Source organism: Sebastes umbrosus, chromosome 11 (genome assembly GCF_015220745.1).
Source record: "Sebastes umbrosus isolate fSebUmb1 chromosome 11, fSebUmb1.pri, whole genome shotgun sequence".
Classification (NCBI taxonomy): domain Eukaryota; kingdom Metazoa; phylum Chordata; class Actinopteri; order Perciformes; family Sebastidae; genus Sebastes; species Sebastes umbrosus.
In genome coordinates, this window is record NC_051279.1 from 7,845,021 (window position 1) to 7,866,760 (window position 21,740).

Sequence of the window (21,740 nt, forward strand, 5' to 3'; positions counted from 1 at the left end):
GGAAGTTTATTTTGAAAGGACACTATGCATGTAACGAGCGTCTTCTCAGTCAGTCCAGTTTGGGTTTAAAAAGCCTGTTTCTACGGCAGCAAAGTCAATTTAATTTGGACAACTGTTGAAATGAATAAAAGCCCAATCACTGTTAGCCAAAAAGGCCTTTCACTTTTTTGGGGTTACATGTTCTGTTTTCTGACAGCTCTGACTGTTTCAAACTTTCGAGTATTTAAGCATGAGCACCAACGATCCTGAAAGACATTCACGGCTTCTGTTTCATTTCAGCCGTGATGTCGTGTTGTGCTATGAGGTGTGTTTCTCCCTCTGGCTGAATCTGATATCTCCATTAACACCTACACACACACACACACACACACACACACACACACGCACCTGGGTCTGGGTATGAATGTGTACAAGAGTGTGTGTTTGTTAGGAAAGGCCTGATGTAGGACATACTAAGCCCTAACACACACAAACACACAGCAACACACACGGCCATAAAGCAGTGGGGCTGTGTGACCAGAGAACTATAATTAGGCCTCAACGCGCTATTAAAACTCACACCGCCATCAACTAGAGGTCAGGGAGACAGCCACCTACAGCGCAACACACACACACACACATTCACACACACTCGACATCTATCACCAAGGATTTAGAGAGAAAAGCTGCCCACTCCTACACACCTATTCTGAGTAAACACGTGTGTGTGTGTTTGAGTGATGAGCGGAGTTCAGGGTGGCCGCTAACATCCTGAAGGTCTCTCTCACCCTGCCCTGAAGTGTGTTTAATAGTCGCTGCGTGACGGGCATGATGCTCTACGAATCAAAGTTGAGTTGTTCTCAACTTTTTTCAGCGCTCCAATGACGAGATGAAGCGTCAACCAATCACATGTTTTTGTTTCCCCCCTTTCCGTTCCGTCTAAAGAAAATGGCCGTTAGCTAGTTCCCAGTGCTATTTAATGACATAACTATGTAAAGGAGTGCTTGAGCAACACTTCAACACAGGTACCTCCACCGGAACTAGGAACCTGTTGAGGAACTCATTGCATTTCGACCGCAGGGACCATGGTCTAAATTAAGTTACGGGGACATTTTACCCCTAAAAAAGGCCCTGCTCGGGGCGTAGTACTTTCTGAAAGTACTGGAACTTTCGGGGTGGGGTTTGCAGCAATGACCGCTGCTGACACACACACAGCGCAGCTGCTTCGACGGCTTCAACTCGTGTAGTACTTCATTATTAAACAAGGAAGTACTCTAATATCGATTTTATAAATAAATATTGACAAGGGGAGGGCATTTTGTCTTTGTTTGTTAACATTAAAAGTAAGGTTAGGCTCTGCTGTCGGCTTTCTGATTCATAAAAAAAAAAGACAGAGAGAAACAGAGAGAGAGATCATGAAGGCGAGCGGTAAGGTTAGAAGAGACATACAGTGCGGTGGTGCTGTGAATGAGAGAAAGAGAAGTTATTTTCTGATTGTTTCATGGCGGTTACGCTCTAAAGCACAAATAAATAACCATCAAACACTCAACAGATGATTTACTGTGGCGACAGACTGCATTTCATCATTACATCCAACATGCAGCAGTAAATGTCATCGCAGTGAGACACACTGAACTGCGGGCTGCAGATTGTTTACCGCTGTGACCACCAGCAGCCCTCGTCACGTCATGATGCTTTTTCATACGTCAGCGGACTATTTGCCAAATCTTCGCAGGGAAACGCAGAGAACAATGGGCTGAAGGAACCTTTTAGTTCTTTGAAAAGTAGTCTAAAAATTACCAGGAATTTCTTGGTGAAAACGGGGCTAATGTAACTCTGATTTTGAATTTTCTCATTTCAGGCAGGAGTAAAAAGAGAATTAGCCTAAATTAAAAGCTAAAACTAACTTTACTTGCAGCTGATCAAAGCCTAATATATACTTCTGCAGAAAAGCCTGCCCACAGCTTCCGCCAAGCCGCAGAGATGGTTTGCAGAGCTTTCAGAGAGACACAGAGATGTACCGCGCACCTCCTGAAAAATGTGACTATGCGCCAGGCACCGCGGACGCCTCAGAAGTTTGATTGGACATCAGAGCCGGAAGGTGGGATGTCCTGACAAGTATCTCACATCACCTTATTAATTCTTGGCACAGGAGCTCCTCTGCATCCAACTCTTCCATGATTTTTATTTCCAGCCATGGAGATGTGTTGGGTTAAACTTATATGGAACTATTGAATCACGCCTATCAAATAAATCAAAGATCGCCTGACAAAGGATTTGAAAACCGCGGGTCCAAATCAAAAACAGATCACATGCTACGTGCAAACCGCCACACCAGCCCGTATAAGTGCACAGCAACAGGAGTATAAATAAGGCATTAAGCTGCCGTAAACAGTGATCATAAATAAGATATTTCGTTACTCTTTGGTTGAAATCTTGAATCAAATATAAACATGCTTTGTTTTGTCAGGACTTAAAAAAAAAAGGCTGGATACCCGAGGAGTGGACCTTCCTCCCAGGCAAACACTTTTCAGGTATCTGATGGTCGTTTCCCACCCAGAAAAGCAGCGCTAGGGTCAAAATAACACCCACTCAGACAGCCTGACACGGCACTGTATCATCAATAATAAGAAAAGTGCTACGTACTGAAAATGAGAGCCAGGCTGTGCCGTAATAGCAACTGTGCACGTGTAATTTCACACGCCCACGCCCAGGTATAACGTGTCAAAGAGCCCTGTATGAGAGCGCCGCTGCTCAGACACAGTGGAGGAAACGGGCCTGTATTAGTGTCATTAATAAGACATGTTGAACAAGCGCACAGAGCAGCCAACAAAGCACAGAGGCTGGCCGCACACTGCAGTGGGCAGAGCCTCGCCTCTGTGTGTGAGAGAGAGAGAGAGAGACGGTGTGTGTGTGTGAGACAGACATGTGGACGTGTATGTCCATGCCAATTTGTTTGTTCATGAGTGTATGTACATGTGTCTCTGTGTGTGATTATGTGTATACTGTGTGTATATCTATATGCGTCTGACCAAAGCTTGAAAAGGCCAATCCATTATCAGTGTGTTTGTGTGTGTGTGTGTGTGTGTGTGTGTGTGTGGCCTGAATGTGACCCAAACCCGAAGGCAGCCCAGCTATTAGAGCAGTATTAGTACAGAGCTGCTATTACAGCGCCTACAGCACTGCTAAATGGCTGCTATTATAGACCTTCACACACACACACACTCACGTGTAAGAGCAGACACAACTTGCAAAAACTTCCCCACACACACACACACACACACTCACGTGTAAGAGCAGACACAAATTGCAAAAACTTCCCCACACACACACACACACACTCAAGGCTTCCAAATCCAAACACACACTTTGAACATTGGAGAGCAGAGTGCTGTCACACACTGCTGAAAAATCGACACACACACACACACACACACACACACACACAAAACTACAAATCTGGAGATCGGGCTGATCTGGCCTCAGAGCTACAGCCATCACTCTGTACTCAGTGTGCTTGTGTGTGTTGCTTTGTGGATATCTATATTTATGTCTTTGTTTGTACATGAGTGTGCACTTCTGCGTTGTGTCTGCAAATCATTACGAGTGCGCGTGAGCGTGCTCCAGCAAATCAACCGTGAGATCTGCTCATTTTCCTGTAAACTGTGTGAAACAGCGAGGAAAGCTCCAGCAGCGAGCAGCTTCCCCAGACTCAAACAACACGTATGACCTCAACAAGGACGAACGAGACAAAAGAAGCCACCTCTTCTGCATCCACGATGTCAAATAACAATGTGTATCTACAACAGTCGAAGGAAGGAAACAAAGGTTGTGTTGTTTTTCAATTTCAACACGAGAACATGCTTATAAGAGATTTGTATGACAGGAAGCAGGCAATAAGAATGAGCTTAGGTTGTGGTTGTGGATGAATCTAAGGGGATGCAAGATTGGTACTAGAATAGGAAAGAAAAAAAAACTAAATTCTGCTCAGTTTTCTTTGATTTATAGTTTAATATTGTCACGATTTATTTGGATTTGAGTTAAACCATGAAGAGGGTCTGCAGTGTCTAAGTGATGATGGTGAATGAAAATTAAACCACCGTCAATGCAACATAAATTAAATACATGCAGAGTGAAAATTGAGAATTTGGTTACTGAAATTCAATCAAGCCATTTTTATTGTTTAGTTCATTAATTACATACTATTCACTACACACTCAATATGTGTACTGTTGTTCAACATACTTGTGTGTGTATAAATAGTAGCATGTATCTTTTTGGATGCACTGAGCAGTAATTTACGTCGTCTCTCACTGAGAGTCTCCTTGGAGACGTGTAACTATGGTAACCCGTACCAACCTCATGTAACCATACTATGATTGGTGAGAATCATAAAGTCTGAATTAATTTAAAATATAAATTACGCCCATAGCAAAGTGAAAACTTTGATGTGCTGGGTTGTAATTCAAGCTGAGGAGCCGGTTACAAACATCCCCATACTGCCGGAGTGTCCTTGACGTAGACACTGAATCGCTACCAGATCTACGGGTGCTGTTCTGTAGCTGAACTCTGACCTCTCTCTTGAGAGGTGGTTAAAAAAAGGGAATTTCCCTGCAAGAGGCAATACAGGATCCCATTCATTCAATTTAAGGAACTGCAAATACACAGCCTGCACCGCCATCTAGTGGTGACAGCAGGGAAAAGCAAGAGGAAAGAGGATGACATCAATTAGGAGAGGAGAGGAGAGGAACTATGTTTGTCTATAGGTGTGCATGTATTTCAGTGAGTCATTATTACATGTGTTTACTGTAAGTGTGTATTGTATGTACTATGTGTATTATGTATTATGTGGTTGTATGGGAGAATGTGTAAGGGCCCAGACGCATCAATCTGACATCAAAGAACTAGCGGCGATGAAGGCCGACTGTTGCCTCACGTCGCCTTTGTCTTGGCCAAAAAAGTTGCACTTGAACACACCGCAAAGACTACAGCCTGTGCCTGTGTGAGATGAAATAACACTCTACAACAGCCGGTGGCAGTAGTCTGTATTCATCATTCAAAACGGGAAACCGGAAGACCGAGGACGATGGATATACAAACCGTTGTTATGATACGTACATGAAATAAAGCAGCGTTTGCCAACCATTTTCACACCACTCACACTCACCACTTAACTTCCAGATGGCCATGTTGTTGTGAAAACATCTGTGTATTGGAATGATCAGATGAGATTAAGATGAAAAATGACAAGAGCCTTCTGTGTGCACCCTCTGGACTTGACTCGTTGGCTTGCTTTCTTCACTTCCATTTCTCTTCTTGTGCACTGATTCGTTAAAGCTGAAACGCCAATCAGAGTGATTTCTCTCACCGACGGGCGCAGCCGATTCAACATGCTAAATCCGCCAAAAAGTCCCCGACAAGGGCAGACTAGAGCCAACGGTGCAGGACACACCGCAAAAACTAGGCCGACAGACGCTCACCGACAACCCCATGTGCGTCAGGGCTTTTAGGTTACGTGTGTGTGTGTGTGTGTGTGTGTGTGTGTGTGTGTGTGTGTGTGCTGCTGCATTTGCATACATTTATGTTCAAATGTGGACATCCGTCCATGCAAACCTGTAAGTATGTGTGTGTGTGTGTGTGTGTGTGTTGGAGAGAGAGAGACTGAGCACGAGAGCTCACATGACATCTTAAAATCCTGCTGTACAGTGTGGTGTTACCAGAAAACAGCACGTGGAAACACACAGACTCACTTGCAGGTTCATGGTACGCACTACGCACGTGTATTCACCACAGGCCAAGGTATTGGTTTTAATGAGCCCACACTGTTCTTTCTATCAATCAAACACACAGTCAGACTCTGTAAACACGGAGTGAATGAAGGGTCCATCATGCCAGGCCACAGAGTCTGGCAATTTCTCTCCTCACACACACACACACCTTGACAATACAGCCTTTATTTGGAAATGCCATTTTCTCTGCTTTAAAGGGGGTTCCCCGTGTGTGTCTGTCTGTGTGTGTGTGTTTTTCTTGGATGCTGACTACTGAAGGGCTTTCCCCTACTTGGTTTTTCCAAAAGCTCAATTGACTGGAGAGAGAGCAGCTATATGACCCCTCTCTCTCTCGCTCTCTCTTTCCATCATTCGCTCCTCTTAGAGACTTTTATAGTTTTATGTATTTGTCCAGTGCTGCCAATTATCACTTTTGCCAATGTTCACTCATGCACACATACGCACATTTGTACTTGTACACTTGTGAGGACACTCACTGACATAATGCATACCCTGGCCCCTTACCCCAAACTTAAACATCACAACTAAATGCCTAACCCCAACCCTTGCCCTAAGCTTTGAACCTAAACCTGAATCTCTCTAACACATGAGCGTGCACACAGACACACAGCTGGTTAAATGGTAAAAGTACCTTCTACTAGCCACTGCTGCTGGTGGATATAAAGTGTTCATGGGACTTTATGCCATGATGTCAGAGAGATGTTATCATGAAATGCAAGAATCAGTGAGCTAGGATGTGAGCATGTCCACAGACTTACCAAAACAATTATATATAAATCAATAAATAAATAAAAAGAGTGAGACAGCTGGCAAAATGCAGCCAAAAGAAAAATCAGTCAGTCATACCTCCGACCCCTCCAAAGGTGCCGTAGGTCATGTTGCAGACTGTTCTCTTCAGATTGTGTTCATAAACCAACTTCAGCTGGTACTGATCACCGTGCTCCACGTTCCCTGCAGTGCCTGCACACACACACACACACACACACACACACACACACACACACACACACACACACACACACACACACACACACACACACACACAAAGACCAGAAAACAACAAGTCAGTATGCTGTTTTTGAAGGTGAAAGTTGTTCTCACTTAACATGAATGATGAAAACAATCGTCTATTCAAAGTGGGAGGAAATACAGAGAACATAACTGATAAAAAAAGCATTTAACTCCTTAATGTTTGTGTGCATGTGTGTTACCTGAAACAGAGAAGATTGAACACTTCCTGGGGTGAAGAACAGCCAGATGAAGAAGCTCTGAACACCTGAAAAGAGAACAAAAGATACATTGTTACACATCTAGGCATTGGACGATATGAAAATTTCATGTCACGATTATCCTGGCCAAAATAATAGCAATTCACAATATCATCCCGATAATCATCAAAATCTTGATCAAAGATATACAGTCCATGACCAATACCCATCCCTACATCACAGGTCAGACGTCTGGGTCAGCTACAGAGCTGTAACCATGGAGCTGGTTAAGATTCAGTTTCTTGCTCAAAGACACCTCCGCAGGGCAGATGTTTCCTGCCGCTGTGGTTGAACCCGTGCTCTCAGCTAAAGGGTGGTATCCATTCATATTTTAACTCATACTTCTAAAATAATTACTGTAACAGCTGGAGGATTTTTTTTAACATTGGTTTTGGTTGAGGTGTAGATGATGGTCTCAGTGATGCTGATCCTAGATTTTCACGTATTCACTTTACCACAAACCCACAGAGAAGGAATCTGTACACTCTTTGGACCCAGAGCAGCTGCTGTCTCACTAACTTCCAACCACTGTTGTAATGTTTGTCGAGAGAAGAACAACAAGGGAGGAGAAAAACTGGATCCCACAAGTTTTCTTTCTTCCTTGGAAAACCACTCAAAGTCAGTTCTGAAACAAAACCTTTCACCATATGCCCACCCCGGTCTGCCCTGGCAATATTTACAACGTGCTTCTCTGTCGAGGGCCAGCCTCCAAAATGCCCACCCGTCTCTGAAGAATGCTGTGCCGAAAACCACAGGTAACTAAACACGACGTCTTCCAAGCAGACTGATTTAGTTGGATGCTGCTTCCAGCGTGATGCCGTGGGAAGCCATTGAGGCAAACCACCAGAGCTGTTCCCAGAAACGTCGCTTTCTGGAAGGTTCCTGTGCACCCACAGTAAGGCGATGGGAGGTATGGTGTTCAGATCAATGGCAAAAGGCTGCCAGGGTTAGGGGTTCAATTTGTAGTTTAATATTTAAAGGTGAGGCGCTTGTGCTTAATTTCCTGTATATTTCAGACTGGCTAGAAAAACTAAGCACACACTCTCTATCCACAGCAAACTTTAACTGTAACGGGATTGTCATACATTCTGAAGCAGTGCAGATAGTCTTTGCATCACCGTTTGCTTTTTTCCCAAATTTTAAGAACTAGTACAGCGCCCGATCGGAGCACATGCCCGACCGGAACGCGATGATTGTTTGAACCCCAAAAGTGCTGTTTGCAGCTATGTCGAGAACTGCAGTATGGTTGCTTATACCTGCCACGTGTGAAGTTAATTGGATGAATAGTTCTTGAGATGTGCGAAGAGCAATCATACATACACAGACAGACAGATATTTTATTTTTTTATAGTCACATGATGCCACCTATATTGATTTTATTGTAATCAATTTCAAATAAATACTCATCTGTGTTAATTATCTACACCAACCATTTATGTAAGTTTCTGCGAGCAATGACGGACGCATTTGGCTGAAAGTAACCAGTTGAAACGGTATAGTCACTACGACATGCCACCGCAATAATGCCAGCGCTGCTAGATGGCGGACCACACAAAGTGGTCGCCGGATTCGTCTATAGATATCAGTGTCGTAACTGTCAGTGTCGTAACTATCAGTGCCAAACATTTGTCTGCTTCACCTAAATGTTTAATCGAAGAATGTAAAAATATTTGCTTTAACTCTTTTTCTCCTGTGTGCCTAGTGCCTACTACTTTGAAGATTAAAGCAAGGCACAAACAATGTTAAGGTCAGTTTGTTCCATTCAGATGCTTTAAGGCTCACAAAGGTTAAAAAACGTTTTTAAAAATGGGTTTTATAAAAGGTCACAAGGTTCAGTGTGTTCTATTTCCTGCTTAGCAAAGTATAAAGTGGATAAAACTGTCCACTAAGTGACATATCATCACTATTCTGTCATCCCACATCATTCCATTCTTCCCGCTATCCTTCCTCTTCCCCACTTTCAAATAGTTTTGGCTGTGAAGGGTCTCTTAATCATCTACGCTCCAAAACAAGCCAATTTCACCGGAGGCATTTGCACATTTCACTTCTCCTTGACTCTGAGGGGGTCAGCTCTCAAGATCCAATTATGCAGCGCAATAAGAAAGCAGCATGGGGCCCCTTGGTTTCCGACAGCTATGCGAGCAACTCAGTGGTCAGCCTTACATTATAAGCACAACTATGTTTGGGTCGCTCGGTGGCTGATAGATCGTGGTAAATCATGACGAGGGAGAGAAACTCCTGACAGGGCGGTTTTGGGTTGGCATGCATCGCAGGGGAATAAAAAGACATGTTAATGTGGTGGTAAGAAACAGCAGGGATGGTTTTTCTATGAATGAAAACACAGTGTGGTGAGTTATGAATGGGCGTTTCTGCCTGCCAGTTTAAAGTAAGGCTTTATTATAAGCTATACCACGAATGTTTATAATTCACAGAAGGTCAAGACATAGAGTTAAAGGGCGTCTTAACAAGCCAACATTTAGTCTGTTTTAATCAAACTCTGGTGCAGTTTCTTTGTGAATGCAGTAATCATACTCTGGTGCGGACCAAAACAACCGGTTCGAGACCACTTGTGAGAAATGGTCTCAGACCGTTCCCAAGTGAACCCTAGTGCTGCCTGCGCGGGCATTTGTTGAGATGGACTCAGGTAAACGACAGGTTAACATGAGTGGGAGAGGACTGACTTGGACTTGTGTTTGCTTGACATCTGAGCCGGAGAGAACATAAAGAATATGTTAATAAAGTCCACAAAAATAGTGACATTTAAAAAGTAATGCGAGATAAGCAGCAGCACATATATGTTACACAAATAGAGATATGGCTGTCAGGGTGGCCACAGTGCACATAGTAGCTGTCCTGTAATCTAAGTCCAATAGTTCAATTCCTGCAGCAGGCCATTATGTCCATCAACACCTCTGTGTCCTCTCCAACGATGACCTTCTACCTGCTCACTAACAACAAGCCATTTAAAAAATGAGCATCAACTAAACGTATGCAATGTAAATGTAGAGTTTGCAACTTTTTTGTTCTTATTTTGCATAACATTTAGATTTTAGGCATTTAGCTGCTCCTCTTATTCAGATTGATTGCAATAGTGGAATTCAATTCCAATGCCACAAACATTAGAAACCACCAACAGTAAGAAGTGCAGGTGTGAAAGCCATGAATGGATCCTTGGCAATATCCCTGTAACCTAACCTTCCATCACAAAAAACAATAATTACCAACAAACAGTGAGAGTGTAATTTAACAAGCAAAAACATGAAGCCAGCTAATACTCTCAGTTTTATATCATCGTAAATTGTTTAGGTTTTGGGAGTGCTCGTCTGTATTTTCTGATATTCATAGACTAAATGATAAATCAATTAATTGAAAAAAATTAATTAAAAAAATTAATAATGTGCATTAGTTGCATCCCTAAAATGGTACAAGATCTGATGTTTACATTTGCTTTGCTGTCCACACCCTCTTTGTGCCTTTAGAGGAGTGTAATCTGTTATTTGTCCTAAGACAGTAAGGTGGTGCTCTGCATACGTGAGACAGTGATTTCAGTTTGATTCCTTGCAGAGGACATTAGGCTAATGCCAATTTGACCTACAAAACATTAACACAGGTGAATGCCTCACGTACAGGACTGCAGCCTGGAGGGCTGGAGGGAGGGAAGGGGGGGGCGGGCAGAGAGAGATTAGCAACACCATCAATCATCTTGGTGTTAGAGCACAGATCTGTGGTGACTTGATTTATCAGGAGTGGTGCCATGTTAAGACTGAAGCCAGTAGTAGAACCAATAGAACTCGTTAGTGTCTAAATACTAACATATCCATCTTCGTAACAAAAACTAACAAAAAGCATTCCAAAACATTAAACATCTACTACAAATCAGAATTAAATGTTCTGATGTTCAATTCAGCATCTGGAATTTAACCTTTGTCTAATCGTAAATTGCATTAATCGTGTCCTTTTAATCACAGTGTCAAATTACATGTCACATCTGTTCATAGGATAGAAGACTTAATCTAGAGGGAAAGTATAACACTCTACAGTCCACCATGGCTGCAGCACATATCTATTTCAACCCTTTGGTGTCCTCGGTTTGTGAGGTCTACTTACGAGACAAACTTGCCCAATTCCACCTGGACGATGGCGTTTTGAAGCTGGACTTCCAGAAGCAGGGCGTCAGCTATACCGCCCTCGCTGGTCTTATTGATATGTGGGGAGAATATCCGCAGCATCCCCATGTAGCTGCCCACCACCACCTTGTCTACAAAGTTATAAACACAGAAGAGGACAGTTGTTGTATGTTATAAGTCAGGAATGAAGTTGTCACTGCTAAGAGGACAGGAGCTCAAAGGGTCTAAACAGCATTACATTCTTCTTTTTTATAACACGAAGTTTGACAACTTTGATGCCGTGGATGGGACACGGGCCAAACTAAAAAGTCAAAGTACACGTCAAATCATTTTTTCCTCAAAGATGGTTTCTTTCATTTTAGGTAGTTCTTATCATGCTGATGTATGTTCAAGTGATCATTTTTCTATTAAGTTTGGTTTTAATTAGTTATTTGATGCTGTAAAAAGGGGGTGAGATGTCATGATTGGCAGCTGTGATTCTCTCTCACTGACAAGCTGCGGCCGTGCTTAACTCACAATTGGTTCGGGTGGGTGTATGGGCGGGACTTCACCACCCAATCACTACTGCGGACATGCGTTGTCCATCTTTATATAGTCTATAGGTTTAACGGTCAGGGGTCAAAGTGTTGTGTTTGGTCTGTGATTATACTGTGTCTTTTTGTGAGGTGGTTGGTGTATCTCTTCCTCATTATACACTGACCATGTCCGGTCCCACTGTTGTCCACATCTCCGACACATAGGCATCCTTGGTCAAACTCCTCCCCCTCGCCAAGCACTGCTGACCACCAATCACGGGCCTTGAACAGAGACATGCTGCCTCTGATTGGATAGAGAGAGAAAGACAGAGGAGGAAATGTGTTAGATTTCTTCTGTGAACGTGACATGCACAGATGCTGTCTGTCTGTTTCTCTGTGGTGTCATTTTTCAATCACATATAGTCCTTCTAATTCATAAAAGCACATTTAGGAAATAAAATACAGTTGGACTATATTTTATCATTTTATTCAATTCTGTGAAGAAAACTAAATGAAATTGTTATTTTTATTTGGACAATTATTTATAATACAAACTTAAAACAAATCTTGCAGGATAAGGGCACGGTGAAGACCTGAACAAAAGCTATATTAACAGAGCCTTCCCTCTCTGCTAAACAGCCTCGCCCTGCATTGGAAAAGTACGCAGTTAAAGAAACCAAAAAGCTGATAGAACAATGGCCAAGCATCAGGGAGAAGAAAACTGTGATTTTGCCAAAAAAAAAAAACATTAGGTATGAATGATTGTTAAAAATTATAAAACAAAAATACACAATACAGAGAATTGTATTAAAAGTCCCTTAAAATAACAAGAAAACTCATCTATATTTTTCACGGAAATAATCTCCTAAAAGTTAATCCAAAATCGCTCGTTTTACACAAACCTCCTGCAGTTTGCGTTCACTATTTTGGTTAATTGTACAGTTTACCGTTTTTTCTGTACTGTTATTGTTATGCATTGAATACAATATGAAATATCCATAAAATATGTCCTTTCACTGCTCTCGGGCACCACATCAGTTGGTAATGAAGAAGGTGCAAGCATTACTTTTTCACTTCTGTTCCCAGATTTATCCTGCTGGCACAGAATCAAACCACCAACCCTCTGTTCACTACAAAAACATTGGATTATCAATTTGACCAGAGAGGTGGAGCGCGAGCCATTGGCATGGTGACAGCTTGGCCCACTGTGTGGGCCCAAGAGGCTCTCAGTGCTCTGTGCACCTGCAGCCAATGGTAAACCAGAAGACCAATCACATGACCCCAGGATTCTGAGTGTGAGTATAGGGGGGATGAGGAGGGATGTAGGAGGGGGCAAGCAGCTTTTCTACTTGCTAAATGCTGAGCAGGTGGAACGGGCAGCTAATCCAGAGAGGGAATCCCTCCCATCTCCAGTACACTGCCACACAGAGCTGAGCGGGTGTTAAAGGAATATTACACCTTCTACTGCCAAGATATTTCACAAAAGATTAATTTTTAAAAGGCTGTGAGGGAGGCAGACCGGGAAGGAAGAATAGAGATTTTTTGCTTTTTTTTTTTTTTTTTTTATTATTAAACCTGAAAATGATTGTACTCAAAAACTTATCAAATAAAAAAAAAAAATATCAAATATTTGTTGCATTCACAAGAGCAAAGAGCTGTTTGCTTTTTTTCTGATGATACAGTATTGTTAGTTGTAGCAGCATTACCTGCAGCTTCTCCCAATGACAGCAGAGAGAGAGGCAGTAAGCCACAAAGGTGCAAATCCCTGTCCGGCACTCCTCACTTATTTTTATAGCAACTTAATTTTATTTCTAACAGGCTAATGAACTTACAGTATCATCCTATAACTGTCTGCTTGGCTTGGTGCTTTGTTGACTTTCCTTGGCGCAACCTGTTGCACATCACCTGCACTTTTTACAATTTACCCTAACCAGTTTAAAACAATTAGCTGTAAAATGTGCCTTGATTAATGCTTTCTGACCAACACTGTTTAAGGTAGTAGTATTAGTAATTTATTTTGGTCAATATTAACAATTTTCCACAAAGAATGCACATTAAAATAAATAAATAAATAACAATAAGGCATTAAATTAAAGGGAAAACCTACCTGACCGATAAGGTGGCTTAAGCGTATTATACCTACCATTTTTAAATAACATATTAGGCAACCCTTTCACTACTAGCCTAGGTTTAGGGTGTAGAAAAATAAAATAAAGCAGAAACAAACAATTGTTCAACATTTTTAAAGTGAACTACATATTCTTAATTCCTTGTCACTCACAACAACTCTAGCTGACCCCTTTGACAGTATACTCTATTTGTTTAATATTTGCCCTTACCCTTGCTTTTTTAAACATAGGATACCTATTCTCCTGAATTAGGGCTGCATGATTTTGAAAAAAATATCTAGTTGCGATTTATTTTGATTGATATTATATATCATTTGCGATATTAGAGGGTATGAAAATGACATACATCATTACATCATTATTCTTATTTTTCATTGAACAACATGATGATGATTGGATTTTTGCGGGGATCTGTCCCAAACAAAGATGTTTTGTTAAACCTGTAGGACAACTCCACAGCACCACAATATTTAACGTCAAATGGTATTTTGACACACATTTTGCCTTTAACAAATATTGTGATTTCCCTCCTAATCCTGCGATTTGAAAATTACAGTAGGCCATACTGTGATTCGGATTAAAAAAAAACAATTAATTGTGCAGCCCTACCCTGAATTCATACTGGCTCTCTCTCTAAATTCAAACAACCTCTGAATACAGTTAGGAAGCAAATGATCTTGGACTTTAAACATTATCTGTGCAGCTAGATCACAAAATGTTAAAGCATGTAAGTTAATAAATAGTGGGTTGGTTGGTTTGTCAAAATAAATAATAAATCCGATCAGTTTACAATTCGTATAGCTCTCTTCTGACTGTAGCATGACAATTGGATCAGTGTTGGTTTTGTATGTGTTTCCCCATACCTCCACACAGTAGTAATTGTATGGAACTATGAGACAACAAGGCAAAACAAGTTTCCACAGGCAGTATCACATCCAACGGGGAAGCACAGCTTCTAAATACTATCAGGGTGTGACAGTATGTAAAAAATAAATATATATACAATACATCCTATATACCACTTTATACACTGCATATATTACATTTATTTATTGTAAATACTACATTTATTTATTGACGGACTGTACACACTATGTTCACCCATTCACTCTGTATCTTTTATATCTCTATTATTGTTTTTATAATTTTTGTATACCTGTACCTCTCCTGTGTTTCACTCTGTTTGCTGATGTTGCTGCTTTGACACCTGAATTTCCCTCTGGGGATTAATAAAGGTTCATCTTATCTTATCTTATCTTACAAAATACAACCTGTAAATGAGCATGATATGGGACCTTTAAGTATATCAGAAAGTACTATTAGTTGAACTTGAACTGGGTGTGCTCTCGGGCTTTATTAATGACACGTGACTAAACACCTGTGGGTTTATTGTTCTAATATACCCAAGAGGACTCATGTTGTGGTAAATAAGTCCTCTATATGACTGAGCAACAAAAAAGGTCAAGTAAATGTACTATACATGCCTCCTGGAGCTGTTTTAAGTCGGTTACAAGTCGAGGCATCCTACACAGGTACATTTGCTTGCAGCAAATGTCAAGCCGGCTGAATTAACTTTAGCTTAGCCGGCTAATTAGCTCTCTAAGTTACCTGGATACCAGCTAGCAGGGTCAAGAATAGTGTCACAGGACGACAAAAACACATTCAGGTTCGTTAACAGGTTGTTCTTACCCTCACACACAGGAGCCAGTCCGTAAAAGACGATGGTTTGTTTACTCCTCGTTCACACAAAAATCACATTTCTCAACCTCTTGCTTGCAGCCATCGTCCTGTTGTCATGACACTGACGCTCAACGGAGAAGCCGGGCGGCTGTGCGCAGGAGCGGAAGCAGAGGGGCTGCTGGGAAATTGAGTTTTTTGGGACTAAGGACTGGTTCTAGATGAATGGATGGATGGATATATATATAGATAGATGGATGGATGGATTGATAGATAGATAGATGGATGGATGGATGGATAGATGGCTCTTCAAAGGACAAAACCCCTGCAAGGCAGCCGGCCCAGACGCTGTCTCACCTGCAACCCTCAAACACTGTGCAGACCAGTTGTCTCCAGTGTTTACACTCTTCAAAGCCTCCACCATCATCCCGGTCCCCAAGAAGCCAAGGATCACAGGTCTTCAGGATTACAGACCCGTCGCTCTGACCTCTGTTATAATGAAGACTTTTGAACGACTTGTGCTCCACCACTTAAAGACAATAACCAACAGATCTGTAGACGATGCAGTAAACATAGCACTCCACTACATTCTCCAGCACCTGGACTCCCCTGGCTTCTATGCCAGGATCCTGTTTGTGGACTTCAGCTCTGCATTCAACACCATCAGCCCAGCTCTGCTACAGGACAAGCTTTCCCTGCTGAGCGTGCCTGACTCCACCTGCAGGTGGATCACAGACTTTCTAACAGACAGGAGTCAGCACGTAAGGCTGGGGAAGCAAGTCTCCGATACCCAGACCATCAGCACCGGTGCCCCCCAAGGCTGCGTTCTCTCCCCACTGCTCTTCTCCCTGTACACCAACGGCTGCACCTCCAGACACCAATCTGTCAAGCTCTTTAACGTTTGCAGACGACACCACCCTCATCGGCCTCATCTCCGAGGGTGATGAGTCTGCCTACAGATGAGAGGTTGACCATCTGGCATCCTGGTGCAGCCAGAACCACATGGAGCTTAACGCTCTGAAGACAGTGGAGATGGCAGTGGACTTCAGGAGAAACTCAGCCCCTCTCCCCCACCCCTCATCCTGCGCGGCTCCCCAGTTAACACGGTGGAGTCATTCCGTTTCATGGGCACGACCATCGCCCGGGACCTCAAGTGGGAGCTAAACATCAGCTCCCTCACCAGTAAGGCCCAGCAGAGGATGTACTTCCTGCAGCAGTTGAAGAAATTCAACCTGCCACAGACCATGATGGTGCACTTTTACTCGGCCATCATCGAGTCCATCACCGTCTGGTTCGCCGCTGCCACCGCCAGGGACAAGGCCAGGCTGCAGCGGGTCATCCTTGCTGCAGAGAGGGCGATCGGCTGCAACCTTCCCTCCCTCCAGGAGCTGTACACCTCCAGGACCTTGAGGAGGGCAGGGAAGATTGTGGCCGACCCATCCCATCCCGGACACCATCTCTTTCAGACTCTGCCATCTGGCAGGAGGTTAAGGTCTATCAGGACCAAAACCTCACGCCACAAAAACAGTTTTTTCCCCATGGCAGTGGGACTCTCGAACAGCCCCTCCGCCCCCCCTGTGACTGCCTCTCCCTAACACACACACACACACACACACACACTTTGTAAATTGTACATTTTTATTCTTATTTCATTCTAACGTTTTATCTATTCTTTTGTTATTATACTGTTTGACTTGCAACAACAAAACCAAAGAAAATTCCTAGTGTATACCTCTTACACCTGGCAATAAACACCATTCTGATTCTGATTCTGATTCTGATGGATGGATGGATAGATGGATAGATAGATAGATGTAAAATATGGAATATAATGGGGGATGAGAACTGAGGTAGGTAGAGTTCTATCTCAATTACTGATCTCTAGTTGGTGCTGTGAATAACTAAGGACTGCTTTTTAAAACATTTACAGATATTTTTGATTAAACATGCTACATAGGCATATATTGGCTCAATTCAAACCTATGATATTACGCTACAACGATATTATTGATATTAATTTGTAAAAACAACACTTTTATTCAACCTGTGAAAGTGATAACCAAAGAAATTGATGCCACAGCAGTGTATATATATACTGCAGACTATAAACTGTATAACATTAAATTCTTAGATTTAGATTTATTCTGTCTCTTTTATTACACATTTGTTTTATCTTTCTCAATTGTAATTTAATTTAATTATTTATTTATTTAATTATGATTTTTTTGTTGTTTCCTTTCTCTTTTTAATTTAATTATTTCTGATACTGTTCCAATCTCAGAGTACAATCCTATACCTATTATTATATCATCTGTTTTATACATGTGAATGTACATAAATACAGTATTATTTGGGGGGAGGGTTGTTTGTTTTTTAAATAAATGAGCATTGTCACAACAATATACAGTATGTGTAATCTTCTTTGGCTCAATGAAAATATTTGAAACAAACTGTATGGCATTAAAAATTATGACAAACTATATGAGCATTTGCTGAGGTATCTAGATGATCATATCATGTATATAATATTACAGTTAAATAGTATAGATAACTTGGGATGAACACATGAGCGAGGGAAGAACACTGTCACATGAAGTTTAATTGTTTGTGCATTTAGGATTTTGTTCTGCACTGATTCAGTTTTACCTATTATTATGTACTGTGTTATCTAATTATATGTTTTATCCTTGATGATGAAAAGTTGAGGGCTCGTCCGGGATTTGAACCCGGGACCTCTCGCACCCTAAGCGAGAATCATACCCCTAGACCAACGAGCCATATGATACCTACCTCTGACCATGAGTTTGAAACTTTACTGTACATGCCACGTTGCATGGATGTTGCTGTCCTCCTCTGATCTTCAAAGCACCACTCTGGACATTTCTGGTGATTGAGCGACATCTACAGACGCTTTGTTGTACTGCAATACAGTATGTTGCTGTTGATGCACTCCAGTCCAGCAGGTGATAGTGGTGTTCATTTAGCTGACTTTATTTCATGTCTGTAGCTTTAAACATCACACAGAAGGCTGTAGAGAACTCTTCCTGTTATCTGACATGTAGCTGAGGGAAAAATAAAACATATTGCATTTTGTTTCTGAGGTGTTTTGGCATATTTGAGACAGTTATTGTTACACACTTACAATTTATATGTCATAGTAGCATCCACTGAATGTGGGAGAAGAAAACAGACAGAGTGTTTTTGCTGACTGGATGCACAAGCTTGATCATTTGTGAGTAAGGTAAGTTTCACCATCAAATATAGCGACCAACACCAACAATAACAAGATGATCTATTGGCCTGATACGTGTGTAAAGAATAATTTATATTTCTGTTCCCAGTGGTGGAAAGAGTATTCAGATCCTTTACTCAAGTAAAAGTACTAATACCACACTGTGAACATATTTAACTACAAGTAAAAGAACTGCATTCAACCCTTACTTAATTAAAAGTATATAAGTATTATCAGCTAAATGTAGTTAAAGTATGAAAAGTAAAAGTATTGATTGTGCAGTAAAATGTTCCCTGTCAGTGTTTACTATTATATCTGATGTTTATGGATTAATATGTATGTGTATGTTGCATTTTACTGCTGTAGATGTTTTTAACTCCTTTATATACTGTTGGCTAGTTTAATCTACAGCAATGCATCATATTCTGTAAGATCATCACATGCAGTGGTGGAATGTAACTAAGTACATGTACTCTACTTAAGTACAATTTTGAGGTACTACTATTTTAAGTATTTTGAGTATTTTAATTTTACATTACTTTATACTTCTACTTCACTACATCTCAGAGGTAAATATTGTACTTTTTACCCCACTAAATTTATTTAGCAGATTTAGTTTATTAATACAAAATAATCCTCAAAATATGATGTATTATTATAGATTAGCTTCCCAGCAGTATGTAAAGTAATTAAAATTAGCCCCAGCTTTACCAACGGCAACATAAAAGTGATACACATTAATGCATCAATAATAATAATAATCCAATAATATAATAAATATTATTCTGAAATGGTCCATTTGCTTAATTTTTACTTTTAGTTTCGGTACTTTAGGTATATTTTGATGTTAACACTTTTGTACTTTTACTTGAGTATGAATTTAAAAGCAGGTTTTTGACTTTGAACTGAGTATTTTTACATTGTAGTATAGAAGGATTTACTCAACACATAAAGGAACACTTCATCCTTCAGTTTATCACAAACATTCAACATCAGCACATCTGGAGATGCATGGTTTTCACTGGACAGGAAGGGTACTACACTGAGATGTAGTGGAGTACAAGTATAACATTGCATAAAATGGAAATACACAAATAAAGTAAATTGAGTAAATGGACTTAGCTAAAAGATGCTAAAACACACTCTGTGCTTCCTCTTTACTACTCAGCTCTGCCTGGAGATGAAACAGGAGCACCAGGATCTCATCCTGCAGGCGTGCGGTGCTTCATCTCTGCGTGTCGGTGCAAAGATCCAGACACTGTGGAGCGGTTATGGTGAGATAGTCCGGCTGCACCTGGAGGGCTGCGACCGCCCATCTGTGGTCGTCAAACATGTCAAGTTTCCAAAGGAGGCCAAGCAGCACCCCGGCGGCTGGAACACAGATCGCTCCCACACACGTAAAGTGAGATCCTACCAGGTGGAGACACACTGGTACCAGAACTATTCCACCAATCAGAGCTGCCGGACCCCTGCCTGCCTGGCTGCTTGTTCCCATGGAGACGAGATGCTGATCGTGCTGGAGGATCTGGATGCGGCTGGTTATGATCAGAGAAGGTATGACCACAGGACACTGGACAGTCAGGGCATCAAATGAATGGACAACTTCTAAATATCCATTAAAGTGATGCAGTTTAACATGTTGTAGGTGCTAAAAAAAGACATTTTGTAAATATTTGTGTCTGCAAAACATCCAAATTGGGTGAACAGCAGAGCCAAGATTTTAAAACTAGTAGAGGTCATTGGCTCAAATTCTACCAGTGCATCTCCACCCACCTATAAGATTTTTGACAGGCCACCAAAAAGAGGGTTTGAGGGTTACCTTCTAGACACAATCACATTAGAATCTAACATTAATGTTATCTCTGTTGATCCAGTTCGTTTGCTTGTTTCTATGGCTGCAGAAGGCTGTGAGTGCCAATTTGTTTCATATGTGGCAACGGGGTGTCGAAATGGGCAGTGGAGAAGGGTGAGACATAGAGTAGAAAGAAATGTCATGCTGTATAATTAAGGTTGATTATTTTTCATTGTAGGACGAGCGTGAAGGACAGAGAAGTAAAGGCTTGTCTCAGCTGGCTTGCCCACTTCCATGCTCTCTTCCTGGGTGTGGCTGCAGAGGGCCTGTGGCCGATCGGCACCTACTGGCACCTGGAGACGCGGCCAGACGAGCTGGAGGCCATGGACGACGCCGAGCTCAAAGCAGCAGCCGGCGACATTGACAAGATACTCAACGAGTGTCGCTTCAAGACCGTCGTTCATGGAGACGCCAAGTTAGCCAACTTCTGTTTTTCCCAGAGTGGACGGGACGTGGCAGCTGTAGACTTCCAGTATGTTGGTGGGGGCTGTGGGATGAAAGATGTTGTGTACTTTTTAGGAAGCTGCATGGAGGAGAGGGAGTGTGAAAAGAAGGTACCAGCCCTACTGGACTACTATTTCACAGAATTAAAGCAATCTGTGAAAAAAGATGTGGACTTTGCTGCGCTGGAGAGAGAGTGGAGGGAAATGTTTGCATTTGCATGGACAGATTTTCATCGCTTCCTGCTGGGATGGATGCCTGGACACCGGAAGATCAACCGCTACAGTAAACAGTTGACCAAGCTGGTTCTCCGCAAACTGAAACTATAACCAGAGTCAAAGACTTTTAGAGAACTGAGCGTGTGGCTGGAAGGTGACTGCATCTGGAAATCTGTATTTGGAAAAATGAATCAGTTGCAAATACCTGTGTATAGTGAAGCATGCTCAATAAAAAAAACATTTCTGGATAAATAAAAGTTTAAAAAAAGTTAAAGTTAAAAATGCTCTGGCTTTTCTTTGCTATACTGCAGCTCTTTGAACAGGAAAAGCTTTGAAAATTATTTTCTGAATTGGCCTTTTCTTACAGAAAGGTTTACGGGAGTGCAAACCCACCGATTAAATCCTGAAAAACTGTGCCATAACTGCAGTAGCTCAGTGATCTGATGGGAAAGTAATTCAAATTGATTTCTTTATTTTCTGTTTATAATGGCCTAGTAGCTACTGCAGGACGGT

General features: G+C 41.6%; 2 protein-coding genes and 1 non-coding gene across 5 annotated transcripts in view; 1 reads left to right on the forward strand and 2 right to left on the reverse strand.

Annotated features, from left to right (window-relative positions):
• bbs9 (Bardet-Biedl syndrome 9) overlaps positions 1–15,687 on the reverse strand; it is a 185,377-nt gene extending 169,690 nt beyond the window's left edge. Inside the window, exons 1-5 of one of the 2 annotated variants that reach the window (XM_037785187.1) lie at positions 15,497–15,687; positions 11,864–11,982; positions 11,144–11,294; positions 6,980–7,044; positions 6,615–6,728 (exon numbers count right to left, since the gene is read on the reverse strand). In XM_037785187.1, coding sequence (XP_037641115.1) covers positions 6,615–6,728; positions 6,980–7,044; positions 11,144–11,294; positions 11,864–11,975 — 442 coding nt within the window. In that variant the 5' untranslated portion in view covers positions 11,976–11,982; positions 15,497–15,687. The remainder of the gene's footprint in view (positions 1–6,614; positions 6,729–6,979; positions 7,045–11,143; positions 11,295–11,863; positions 11,983–15,496) is intronic. The other variant, XM_037785189.1, reaches the window with a different exon arrangement.
• Positions 15,688–18,189: 2,502 nt separating this feature from the next.
• On the reverse strand, positions 18,190–18,261 carry trnap-agg. The gene has a single exon. It is a non-coding gene; the product is annotated as a tRNA-Pro (tRNA).
• On the forward strand, positions 18,198–21,509 carry pkdc (protein kinase-like domain containing). Of its 2 annotated transcripts, none has more exons than XM_037786219.1 (3): positions 18,198–18,716; positions 19,885–20,270; positions 20,747–21,509. In XM_037786219.1, exons 2-3 carry the CDS (start codon positions 19,897–19,899, stop codon positions 21,336–21,338), a joined length of 966 nt encoding a protein of 321 aa, XP_037642147.1. In that variant the 5' UTR covers positions 18,198–18,716; positions 19,885–19,896; the 3' UTR covers positions 21,339–21,509. The 2 variants fall into 2 exon arrangements, with proteins under 2 accessions (XP_037642147.1, XP_037642146.1); XM_037786218.1 differs by having other exon boundaries at positions 18,200–18,725.
• The last annotated feature ends 231 nt before the right edge of the window (positions 21,510–21,740 follow it).

What these genes read in the sequence shown, in the direction of transcription:
- pkdc (XM_037786219.1), top strand. Translation starts at nt 19,897, where the DNA reads ATGAAACAGGAGCACCAGGATCTCATCCTGCAGGCGTGCGGTGCTTCA. An exon ending in GCTGGTTATGATCAGAGAAG is followed by an intron (nt 20,271 to 20,746) that starts GTATGACCACAG and finishes TTTTCATTGTAG; the next exon opens with GACGAGCGTGAAGGACAGAG.